This window comes from Pipra filicauda, unplaced genomic scaffold (genome assembly GCF_003945595.2).
Source record: "Pipra filicauda isolate LSUMZ 115617 unplaced genomic scaffold, ASM394559v2 scaffold4_size7858003_pilon, whole genome shotgun sequence".
In the NCBI taxonomy this organism is placed as follows: Eukaryota; Metazoa; Chordata; class Aves; order Passeriformes; family Pipridae; genus Pipra; species Pipra filicauda.
The window spans coordinates 3,957,121-3,970,000 of NW_024104643.1; the positions used below are offsets into that span (position 1 = coordinate 3,957,121).

Below are 12,880 nucleotides of genomic sequence, written 5' to 3' on the forward strand. Positions count from 1 at the left end.
TCACCTTCCCTGTGTCCCCTGGCACTGCTGACCATCAGCTCTTACCATGCAGTTGGACAATGCTCTGCATTTCAGCTAAAACAACTTCAGAGAGGTCCCAAATTGCAGCTCCTGCTAAGACAACACTTGGACTCCCTGAGCAACACAAGAAGCCATCCATGGCATCCCAGGACTTTAAGCTGTATTAGGCAAACGTTTGGAGCAGTAGAGCACAGAACCTGTAAGCTGTGAATTCTCTACAGTGTTTTAAGGGCAGGGAATCTCCTCCCACCACAAAGAAAGTTTGCTGCTTTCTTGCTCTTACTTCTGGCACTTAACTGCTCATGTGTTTTTACTGAAGACACTCATATGGAAACACTTTCACAACCATTTATTTTGGCCAAAGTTGAAAAGTGTATCGTATCTTAGTAAGACACAGGAAACAGAATTCCAAGGACTCTGAAGAAACATTTAGCCAAGCTAGTCCATTTATTGAGCCTCTATCAACTAGGTTTTGATGAACAAGGGAAAAGAAGAAAACACTGAGCAACATACAAAATAAATATTGAAAACAAGTTCCCTTCACGTGGATAAAGTTCTCTGGGGACAAACATTAGAAGAGATAAAATGCATTCTAGTTGGAAGAACGTGCTTCAGGTATATTAGAAAAAAATTTCTTAGAGAAGCAAATTCTTTTAAAAGAAACTATTATCATACAGCACTACATTTAGAAACTGAACCATATGCTGAAGGAAAAAGGCATCAGGGAGAAAAGGTTCATATTTACATACAGGATGAACAGTACAAAGCATTAGCTGGACTTATACTTTACATTTAGAGTTTATACCACTAGTGTGGGTGAGCTACGGACAAGGAGAGCTCTGAGTCTGTCACAAGGTCACACTACTGCAGGCTCTAGGTGGACACCACTGCAGACACCTTATTCTATCAATCAGGATGGGAGCTGTCTGACAGCACTGGCTCGGACAGAAAACCATCTTAATAGTGCCCATCTCCTCCAAGGTAAATATTTATACACACGGAGACAGCTTTGCTCTTAGCCTCTCCATGCTTGCTGGAAGCAGAGTCACCATCTCCTTACTGAGTTCTAGTTCAGTTTCAACGGCAGGGACAGCATCAGGGTACTTCTCACAATAGTCTACCAGAAATGTGTAATATTCCAATGATGTCTGCATATTTTCCAGTTGCTTTTTGCTATCTGAAGTAATAAGCTTACCATACAGTCGTGCAATATGAAATTTAGCCACCATTGCAGGGCGAAGAACATCTTCCTCGAGCTTTTCAGGAAACACCTTATCAGGGTTCCTCAAAGAATCCAAGAAGAGTTCATAATATTTGATTGCGAACTGAGCCAGAGAATTAATCTTTTTAACTGTGTGGGAGTCTAGTTTCTCTAACCTGTTACCAATAGCTACCTTTAAATCCATCATCTCATAGTAGGTGTCAGCCAGCTCACACTGGAGCTGCCTGCAGATGAGCAGGTAGTACTGGGGGTTCAGGTCTGCATAGATGGGCTCCAGCATGTCTATCCTACGCTTGTGCATCTTGCAGCGCCTCTCATAGTCTTCTTCAAAGAAAGCAAGGACCTTAAACAAAGCACTGTGATCCTGAACAATTTCAATATGGTCAGTAACATAACCATCCACCTGAAAGAACTCTTTTGCTTCCTGAACATAGTTCTGACCAACTAGGAAGATTTCCCTGGCTTCCTGAAAATCTAAAGGATATACACTGCTCACTTTCTCTTCCATGGCTAAGACAGAGTCACATATATCACTTGTCCCAAAGAGGACAGCTTTTTTCCTGCCCTTCTCTTTTTCATCCTCTTCTTTTTTCCTTTGGGCTTTGAGTTCCAACTGCCTGTCTGGATCCAGCTCTCCTATGTTATCCTGAAATGAGAAAGCATACTAATTAAAAATGCATGTGGCTCACAAAGAGAGACTGACACTGAATCATTTTATTTATGAGTTACCTTATAGTCACCAAAATAATCAATTACAGTATAGATTGTGTAAAAACATAAAGCTAATATGATTCAGTCTCCCTACCCTGTGTGACAAAATAGCCAAAGGAACAAACATGAAGCCCAAAGGCTCTGCTTCTGCAAAGCACTTCAGCAAATGCTGTTTTAAACATCTGAAGGAATGCCTGAATGAATGAAACGAACACCTGAACGAATGAAATGCTTGAATGAATAAGAACACCAGCACACAAAACTGGTGCACATTGAGGTGATGTTCTCACTAGCAGTTAATGAGAAGCAATCTGTCAAATCAAGCTGCAAGGAAGTGCAGCAGAGATAAGGGAAATTTGTGAAGCCACTGTACAAGCACTGCACTAGCTGATCTATCCACGCTTATCCCTGAGTGCTGCACTATGGAACACTTGATACACTGCAAGCATCTGTTGTGTCATTATTGCTTGTTACCCACTGTGAATTGATTCCTGCTGCAAACACCAAAGCAAGCTTAGTTTGCTGTTAGACAATGACAGCCACAGAACAGGAAATTACCTCAAGTAATTTCCGCGCGCTTTGCAGGAGATTGAGGCAATACTTAATCCAGCATCTTGCAATTTCAGCTTTCCTCTCTGGCAGGTCGTGTTGGTCCTGCTCCGTTTCGTCTACTGAATGGACATAAACACACAAAAACGTTTAGAGAACTCCCTCAAATGTTTCAAGTAAAGAATATGATACTTGTATTCAATTAATTTTTCTTCACGGTTAGACAGAAACCTGTTGTCCATGTTGGTTTAGATAATAATTCTGTGAACTGTCGTTTCTGGTAGAAACCCCTATAGATTAACATGGATTCACCATGCAAGAATTCTTAAATAGATCAGAACGCATGTTCGGAAAGATCTTTCATCTGGAAGGTGTTACACTGAAAAAGTTTTCATGTCTCTTTGTAATAAGAGAAAGAAATCGGGATAATTCATTTTCTGAGATTCAGCTGCCTGCCCAGTAACTGAGGAGGATAAGGGCATTTGTATTGCAATGGGCCCTAGACTTGATATCAAAAAAGGGAACAAAGTAGGGGAAACTGCCTTTGGAGAATCTACCTGGTACAAACATGAGATTTATTAGCTCTACAACTTCTGTATTTTTCTCCCCACAGTCTCCCCACTGTCATAAGTAGCAGCACTTCTGATGTCTCAAGATAACATTTTCAAAAAACAAATGGATTTCAAAGAAAGCTTATTTCCCAGTCTCTAGGCAGAAGGCAGTGAGTTAGCTGAACAATGAGGGAACATTACTACAGGACAGCAGCATTCCTGTTCACCAAAAAAAAGCCAGTTCAGACTCAGACCCATCACATTCATTATCTTTCATCAGAGCCAATCACGCTGTTCCTAAGGAATTAAGAATTGCTGATAATGTAGAAAAGGCACATTTACTAAATATCTCTGTGTTATTTTATATTCCAATTAACGTCATAAAATGAATGTGCTTGAGAGTGGCCAATGCTGACTATGCATTGATCTTTCTAATTAGAACTTCCTGCAAGTCCACAGCCCAGCTCTCTGTACCACAAAAAGGAAGGGGAGGTAGGATAAACATTTACTCCACCACAACAAATGGGAAAATCACTACTCCTATTTGGTGCAGGAGGAAGGTAAGATAAAACTTAGTTGATTTGTACTTGCTCACTCTCCACAAGTTAAAGCTCCGTGGACTGGAAGCTACCAGTTGCCCGAGACACAGACACAAAAGGGTGTGCTGTAGATAAGCAAAGACTAAGCCTAAAACAGAGCACTGACACTATCATGTAACCACAAGTCCTTAAAACTGGGGTCAGTTCTCTAAAAGTTTCTTTTACTGATCTTCACACTGAACTGCCAAGTTGTTCCTTTGCATCAATGCCCAAACAAGGAGGGGAGCTACAACTCCAAAAAGAGCTATTAATGAGGCTGCAGCATCCAGCAACAAAAGGCAGTTCAAGTGCCTTCTGGATTTGGGGTTTTAAGAGCTGCAGTTTTCCTCTCTATTTTAAAACTATTCCCAGGAAGCATCTGGTTTGGTTCATTGAATCTCTGCCCTCTGATCACTGAGTTAAACTGCATTTTCAGCACATGTACAAGGCCAAATGAACAAACAGAGCCACTGCCACTGTTGAAGTGGGTATTGGTTTAAATTTCACGTTTATTCTGGTACTTTCTGCAACAAACACTGGTACCAGCAACAAGCACTTGAGGTTTTCTCACCGGGCCTACTCATAGCCAGTCTTGAGCTGTAGTACCAGCAGCTTTTCAGCAGCATTCTACTTTATTGTTAATTAAAAAGATTTTAGAAAATTAACATCAGGATAAGTTTTATGCATGTTGCTAAATTTCAGTTTTACCATTATGTATCAATGATGCTTAATTCACAACAATTTTATTCAAGACTTCTACATCAACTTACCGTCCTCAGCAGACGGCACCTGTCCCGCTTGGCTGAAGATGACACTGGCTGCTGCCAGGCAGTGCCGGGCCTCCATAAAGCATTCCTGGGAGAAACAGAACCAGCAGCACTGAGCAGCCCCAGCACTGCTCTCAGCCTGGCCAACCCCCTCAGACAGTGAACACACACGAAATGACAGAACTGAGAGGCTCTGGAGCACATTCCCCTGGGCACTGGAAGAAAACACACAATTCCTCCCCAGCTATTACTGAATGCAGTATTTTCTAACCAGCTGTTCTCTCTGCCCCACAGCCACAGCAAGCCTGGCTGTTAGCACTAGCTGTGTACACTGTGAGCATTCTCTCTGCTCTGATCTCCCCACCATCACTTCCCTGCGGTGAAGGAAGTGATGTCTTGTGGCAAACACCATCACGGGGTGTTAGTGGGAACAGCCGGATACACAAGTCAACACCCTGAGTCAGATCTGGGTTCCTTTACCCATATTTGACAGTGCACTGATTAATGATTAGTGCTATCAGTGCATCAAAAACACATGGAAATTACTAGTTACTATTGAAATTAACTTTAACTGGCTTAGGTATGGCAGAAAACTTTGTAAGCATCAGAAAAGAGCATCTGAATAGCCCTGAATATAGAAATTGCTAAATAAACCTGAAGCATTTCCTAACAGTAGATCATTTAGAGTCAAGATGTGTGTGAAGGCAAATAGCTGCCAACTTACATATTCCCTTTAATGTTCACACAGGCTCAGAAAATTCTAAAGCACATGTTAAGGTACAATGGACACTAACTTAGAGAAAACATACAGTGTGCCATACCTTGGCCCTCAGATGGTTTTGTTTTTAAACTTTATTGTAAGAGAACAATGTAAGAAAGAGTTTTAAATTAAATTATTATAACCTTCAAGTTTTACTTACGAACATCACATCATTGCTAACACTTAATTAACTACAGAGCTTCTCTCATGTCTACACCCCTGCTCATTTTCCCCATTGCTGTCACAACACCACAGGAAAGCCACTACGTCCTCAAAAAAAAACTGAGAGATGCTTCATGTCAGAAGGCAACTTGTGGTTTTATAGGTGTACATTTTAAATTCAGCATGGAGCCCTGTCTCAAACAGCTGTTTAAAACAATTGTCTTACTTGACAGTTACATTGGTGATACAATTACAGCCAATAAACACTGGATGCCTGACCTTGGAGAGATAGTACTGTGACAAAGTAGCAGCATTGCGAGCCCATTCCACTGGGTAGTAGCCACAGTACTCCAGCTGGCGTTTCAGAGTGGTGTGGCAGTACTGAGCAGCCTTCTCAATCATGTCCAGGTGCTGGTAGACTTGTGCCAGGTAATACAGAGTATGTGTGTAGGCTTTTTCAAATCTGGAAAAAACAACAGTCTCTTTAGACTGCTTTTTTTTTCCCCTCCCTAAATACACCCTTATAATTAAAAAAAAAAAAAAAGTAATAATAACGTAGGTATGCTGCTCCACACCCACCTTTTGGATCTTTCTTGGTCGGTAAGTTTTTCTTCTTCTGCCATGAAATGTTCACTGGGATCCAGGGGAGGATTTCCATCCTGCAAGGGTACATGCCACATTCAGCAAACTACATTTCTTTCCCTGCAGCACAGTGCTCCCTCTCCTGGCTGCACATCATTTACCATTTTGCAATCCCAAATTCCAATCCCAGCTTCATTTAATGCACTTACACCTCAGTGCCACGTCTGCAGAGCAATTCTACAAAGCTCAGGAGATTCAGAGCACAAAGGCCAGAGTTCCACATGGAATGATAAAGTTTTCAGCTTGTAAAAGACTTCTGCTTACATCCTTGAACACAGTGCTTGCTGCCTGCACCCGAAATACTCTGCCTGGGTTCCACAGGACTGTAACTGGGCATCTTTATTTTGTACAATAACAGAACGGGCACCAATTTAACACCAGGCATGTCTTCAAGTGTGAAATATTCGTTTGCACAGCTGCACTAATCAGTAGCAAGAAAACATCCTGCAGGAAGTACTGCAGAGAACACGCTGTGCAGAGTGCTCAGCAGAGCTGCTGGAAACACCAACTGCTCTGAAGGGACTCCAAACACACACATGCTGGTGATTTACTCACATACACCAGTGAGACAACAGGCAATGTCTCAGTATGCAGCTTGTCCAGCCCTTTCCTGACCTCATCTATTTCTTAGCCCAAGAGAAAGTAAGGCAACAAATAAAAAGCAGTTGAGAGAAATATTTTTCATAAGATAATACAGACTCGGGCAGGAACAGGAGCAAGGGCAGAGAATGCACTCTACAGGGAAGAAAAGATATTCTTATCTTTGAGCTGCTTCTCATCAAAAATCCCTGAATGGATCTGCTTGTTTGCTTTTAATAGAAGTGGTCTATTCATCTTAAAAAATGCATCTGAAACAGATAATGACAAATTAAAGTGTGTTTAACCTACATGAGGTGTGCAGATTTTTGCACACCATCTTTTAATCTTTAGGTTTTTCTGTTTATACCTCATTAGCTTTTAAGATGTGAGTTTATAACCCTCCATCTCGTTTTCCTTAGGTACAAAGGCTCCCAAACCTTCTAACATGATTTGGAGCATATTCTGGCAAGACTAGAGCTATTCCTGCCAATAAAGCAACTGAAATGACATGGTAAGTAACACTCTGGCCTCCTTCCTGCATCTACAGATTTATCCTCTGGTGTCAAGCCTTATGCCTTTACTTATCCTCAGGAAGAGCTCTGCAATTCTCCTTTCTAGGTGGACTTCATTAGCCCAAGTTCCTTGCCTTGGTTTTGCTTCAGTGGGGGGAAACCACCCTACCCAATTTGTAAGCTCAGGAAAATGTCTCAGTAATCAACAGTTTACCAAAGGCTCCCTGACAGGAAGGATTCCTGACAGCCTAAAAATGGGGACTGTTAAGAAAAGTATATTCACATTTTTATAATTTGTGAAAGACAAATGTTGACATGGCTGTATAAATCCTAAGGATCAAACACCACTGCAAGGAACTCAAGTCCTCTTTATAAACCATAAAGCAGTTAGACAAGCTCTCCCATGCCCTGTGGTTTGGAGAGTTATTAATTCTTTGCAGGTTATCTCAGGTACAGTCAGTATTTTCAGAGAAACATGACCCAAGTCCGATAAAGTCACCACAGAAACATTATTTTGCTGGACTTTCTTTTAAAAGAAAGTCTTTTGATATAGCTACACAATGCCTTGAACTGTAAGTGGCAAGTAAAAAAATTTTGGGGAAAACCTGCGGAAGTGATCTGGCATGGGCTTATTAACAGACACGTATGTATGGCAGCAAAGCCCCAGAAGGAATATTCAAGTAGCTAATACTAACAAAAATTAACAGTTTCAGAAAAGTCCACAGTGAAAATGTGAAGTATTTGGCAGCACTGTTTAACCCACTACATGGTAGTACCAGTCCAATTTCATAATCACTGGAACAAGTGCCAGAAGCTTTTAGAGGTGATGTGAAAGCAGATGATATTTACACCCAGGGCTGGGTATAAATATTAAAGTTGATCATCAGGAATTAATTAGAGAGAGGGTCTGCAGAGAGATGTAGTGTCTCCACTGAACCAGAGGGCAGAAAATAAATCGAGAAGCTTTTCAGTGGTTTTTTTTTCTGGATCCATTTGCTATCGGTGTAGGCCAGCACAGCTGCATAGGTGGAAACAGAGCAGTAACCAACCAATAAAGACTAACCCATTCTAAAGATCTCCAGGGGAATCACACCTGTGCTATAAACCCACTTCATATAAAACCTGGACTGCAATTTCATGAAACTAAGGTCTGTCCAACCTGTACAGCTGTCCTGAGACACAGCTACTGCTCCTTGAAGGCAACAAATGTTTTTACCTCACTCAAGAACTGTCCTTGAGGCAAGTCAGTGTAGAAACAGCTTTGCAAAGAGCTTAAAAATAGCACAAGGGAGTCTTTGTCAGATACACAGCGGAATCCACAGCTCAAAAGGTTGTTTAATATGCATGAGAGGGTTAGCTGTTTGTAAGATTGTCCTCTTGGATATGGAACTAAACTACTTGTCTCTACAAAACACTGCACAGTCAGAGCAAACCATCCAAATATTACAGTTTTGCTTCCTCTTCCCACTGAAAGTAATGGATTGACACTGTACATCACTTCCAAGATAAGATTTAATAATAGTTCTCTTTAAAATCCAGATTCTACCTGGCTTCAACTTTGGATTACTAAAGGGCTTTCAAAAGGGACCATTATTTTTGAGCAAACTTATTTTCCACTTTGAAATCAGCAAGCAATGCCCTGGTTTGCCTTGTCCTATACAGCAGGACAACTCCTGTCCCTTGCCAAAGGTACCACAGCAGCCAGGATAAAGGGCAGAAACTCAATTTCCATTATATGGTTACTTCAAAGATTACCTAAACTGCAAGTGGCAGTTTCAGTGAAAGTAAGACCTGCTACAGTGCTAACACAGTACCTCTTTCATGTACTGGTTATACAAGGCTTCTGCAGATTCCAAGTAAGTTTGTGCAGTTTCAATTTCATCCCTTCGAGACCAGAGGATACCCAGGTTGTTCTAAAGGTAAAAGGAAAAAAAAAACCCAGTTATTTTCCCATTGTGTTTCATTTACATTACACAGTTTCTCCAAACAATTCAGTCTTCATCATATATTTGTGTTCTAATAAAATGAATTTCAAAAAGCAAAAATGGTGCCCATCCACTTGACTGTGAATTGCTCAAAAAAGAAGGGGTTCTCACACAGCAAACTTCACACACAAAATTCACCTCTCTGACTGTAACTTTCTGTGTTTATTCTGCCAGGTAAGGATTGGTGTGTCCAAATAATGAGCTTTTTCCAAGCACATTCCGCATCCAATTCATGCAGCTTTTACATCACATACATATGTCAGAAAAAGAGACAAGACATTAGAAACTTTTACCATGACTCCATTGAAAGAGTTAACAGGAAAAAGACATGCTGGGAATGAATGCTTGTAAATTTTCAACAACAGAAAGAGATGAAAAGTGCCTTTAAGATGCAAAAGCTATTGACTACTGCCTTCAAATTTCAGTCAAAGCAACATACATAGCAAGTTACTGCATCTGTGAATCCACCTTTTACAAAAACTACCTCTAATTTTATTAATAAGATGAAGGTGTTAATAACAATCTATATCTGATATGCTAATTTAAGTCCTAGGCAGCGCTGTTACAAAATCCAAGAGGGCTAAAAAAAACCCCAAACCTTCAAAATAGTTAGAATGTGTAGTTGTATGCCAGCCTAGTACCCTTTTTACTTCCATTCATTTTGTTATTTTTATAAGAAAGCACATCACATGTTGTTTATGAACTGAAATACTTTGCCTTAGGCCAAGCAGTGGAACAGACCAAATTCCATTAGACAGAAAGTGTGATACACAATCTTAAGAAGCAGCTCAGAAAATCAGAAGCAGGAAAGAGGAATGCTCCTTCTTTCAAAATAGCAGTCAGTGCTGTGGCAGCACACTCTAGACTCCCAGGATCTGGAGAAGTACGGCCACTGATGGCAATTTTGCACAACAAACTTCATCCTGCTGCTCCCTAAATGCCCCAAAACAGTCATGTCCATGCAAACTTTTGCCTAACAGAGACAAGAGCTGCTTTCCAACACACCATTCAGAAGCACAGTGGAATCCCTGGCCCTCAGCCACGAGAGCCACCAGGAACATGTGGGAAGATATTATCTGGTTTGGGCTCCAGCAATCTCTACCTTACAATGAGTAACAGATTCATAGTGGTGCACTGAAGGACAAGCAGATGTAACCTCACAATTCCAGACAACTCCGCTAATTTAGCCAGCATAAGACAAGTCACTGTTTAACTGGCACCTTTTCCACATCAGCACGCAATTCCTTGACAGTATTGCAACGTTTGATCAGGGAGCACTACTGAAACTTTTTTAACTGGAGCAACCATTTTTGACAGAGACATCTAAATAACTGCTCTATTTAATTTACAGTCTAGAGACAGATACCTGACTATACACCAGCTGCCATGGCAGAGCGGGTCCACAAAGGCCCTTTTGTGAATCTTCGTGTGGCAAGAATTAATTTTGATAAGAGTATTATTTTATTCAGAATAAAGACATGAATATTATTACTTTGAGCCCCAACAAAAGTGTATTTACTCATCCGGGACAAAATTTAATAGCTTAAAAGAGTACAGACGAGGCTGAAAAGCAAACAATTTACCATTTACACATCAATAAAAGCATCTCCCAACTTCACTTTGACGACAAACGAGTTAAGGAATCACAAATGATGGATATACTGAGGTCTTCTACTAATTTATTCCTGTCCAGCTCTTACCAGTTCTGTCTCGGTCTGTCCCGAGGAACACGCTGCTTTGTCAACACACAGTTTCCATTGCGAGAACACACTTTAGATGCCCTGCACGCCCAGAGGCATCAGCAGAAGGCTTAAAACAGAACCCCCCTCCCCAGCCAGCCCCCGGGAATGATTTCTTCCGGCAGGAACGGGGGCCGTGTTTATGATGGTTACCCAGGCAGTGCCTGTCAGGACACGGGGGTGCCTCCCCCCTCCCCGCGGCCTCCCCCGCCCACCTGGGCCTGGATGTAGAGGGACACGCAGTCCGGGGACAGGCGGTGCGGCTCCAGGAGCTGCGTGCAGCGCTGCAGGTGCTCCTCGCCGGCCGACAGCTCCTCGGTGTCGGTGTGGTTGACGCCCAGCTCGTACTCCAGCACGGCCCGCCGCACGGCCAGCACCCGCGCCTCGCCGCCCTCCTCGGCGGCGCTCAGCAGCTGCTTCACCTCCTGCAGCAGCGCCCGGGCGCTGTACTTGGAGCGGTACGGCTCCGTCTCGGGGTCCTTCAGCGACTCCACGGCCGAGAGCGTGCGGGCGGCGCGGAACTTCTCGCACACCGCGGGCCACCCGCCGCCCGCCGCCATCTTCCCGCGCCGCCGCCCCGCCCCGCGCGGCCTTCCCGATCCCGCCCCGATCCCGCCCCGCCGTCAGCCAACGCCCCCTCAGCGGGGCCGTTCCAATCCCGACCCCGCCCCGCCGCCACCCAGCACCCCCTCAGCGGGGCCATCCCGATCCTGCCCCGCCGCCACCCAGCGCCCCCTCAGCGGGGCCATCCCGATCCTGATCCTGCCCCGCCGCCATCCAACGCCCCCTCAGCGGGGCCATCCTGACCCAGCCACCACGCAGCGCCCCCTCAGCAGGGCCATCCCATTCCCGATCCTGCCCCGCCGCCATCCAACGCCCCCTCAGCGGGGCCATCCTGACCCAGCCACCACGCAGCGCCCCCTCAGCAGGGCCATCCCAATCCCGATCCTGCCCCGCCGCCATCCAGCGCCCCCTCAGCGGGCCCCCATCTTTCCAACCCTTCGAGGTTCCCCCTCCCCCCTCCCCGCAGTCTGTGACAGGCTGGAAGACCGTGAAGGAGCTGGAAAACAGAAGCACCCTAAAGAAAACTGGAGCCTCAACATCCATGGGATGCTCTGGAGGAAGGGTGCTGAGAGGCTGATGTCAGATTTTTCTGAAAAAAATTTTAGAACCAGATTTCTTAATGCAAGGGCTGCTGAACGGGCGAGGTTTGGTGGCTGTCCGTGTTTGGATGAGCGCTGCTCCCCACAGTGCCAAGTTTCCAGGCACACTCACCACCCCAGGACAGGGATGCCCTTACAGACAGCAGCTGCTTTGCTGGGCAGGAAGAAAAATCTCCCAAAACACCCAGTTATCTCAGCAAACATGGTTTTTAGTTATCCTCAAAGACAGGCTGCTTTATCAAGGAATAAAGACAAAGAGGAGCGTCTAACAGGCTTTTACTGTTTGATAAAATTCAGCTCAGTCCCAAGTCTGTACTGGAGGTTAATCGAGTGTTCTGTTAAAGTCCCCGGTTCCCACTCTTGAACCAGCTGTTCCTCTTGAAGTTGCCTTGCCTTCCATTTCCAAACTTTGAGAACCCTCGTCCCGCCTCCTGGGGATACTCTTCCAGTTCAGGCAACTCCTTTGCCACCGAGAGCTGCCAGCGCCTGGTGTCCTTCCACTGTTCCTGAAACAAGACCATGTAACAAGACTTTATGTGCCTGCAGGAGTGTCCAAGGTACCTGTATCATTAAAAACAACACTGAATGCACAAGCACTTCCAGACAAATCCCATTGAATACACAGGCATTTCCACACAAATCCTGCCAAAATAGGTCATCAGATTCCCCCTGGCAAACACCCACAGTCCTGTGACAAAGGATAAACCCTCACAAGGGACAAGACAGAGTGAAGTCAACAGAAAACTGGTGAACTCTCAAATTCATTGGATAGGTCAAAACCCAGAGTAGACAAAGAGCATAGGATTTAGTAAAATCAGGTAATATCATGAAAACACAAATGAGAAAGAGCCACGACAGAGTATTTTCTAATGACTGTGCTGTGTTCTTTCTAATCACCCTGTTGTCTACGCAACGTCCTTATTAAAACACAAACCTTAA

The 12,880-nt window shown here is 43.8% G+C and overlaps 2 protein-coding genes across 2 annotated transcripts in view; both read right to left on the bottom strand.

Annotated features, from left to right (window-relative positions):
- Nucleotides 1-353: 353 nt before the first annotated feature.
- Nucleotides 354-11,360, bottom strand: KIFBP (kinesin family binding protein). The gene is made up of 7 exons (XM_027750503.2): nt 10,994-11,360; nt 8,869-8,967; nt 5,901-5,980; nt 5,601-5,784; nt 4,403-4,487; nt 2,513-2,625; nt 354-1,889 (listed from the first exon to the last, which is right to left on the bottom strand). The coding sequence occupies exons 1-7, from the start codon at nt 11,336-11,338 to the stop codon at nt 1,011-1,013; spliced, it is 1,785 nt and encodes a 594-aa protein (XP_027606304.2). The 5' UTR covers nt 11,339-11,360; the 3' UTR covers nt 354-1,010.
- Nucleotides 11,361-12,200: 840 nt separating this feature from the next.
- The window catches only part of LOC114003483 (nucleolar RNA helicase 2-like), a 12,950-nt gene continuing 12,270 nt past the window's right edge, over nt 12,201-12,880 (bottom strand). The window contains exon 15 of the mRNA XM_039386742.1: nt 12,201-12,447. Coding sequence (XP_039242676.1) covers nt 12,280-12,447 — 168 coding nt within the window. The 3' untranslated portion in view covers nt 12,201-12,279. The remainder of the gene's footprint in view (nt 12,448-12,880) is intronic.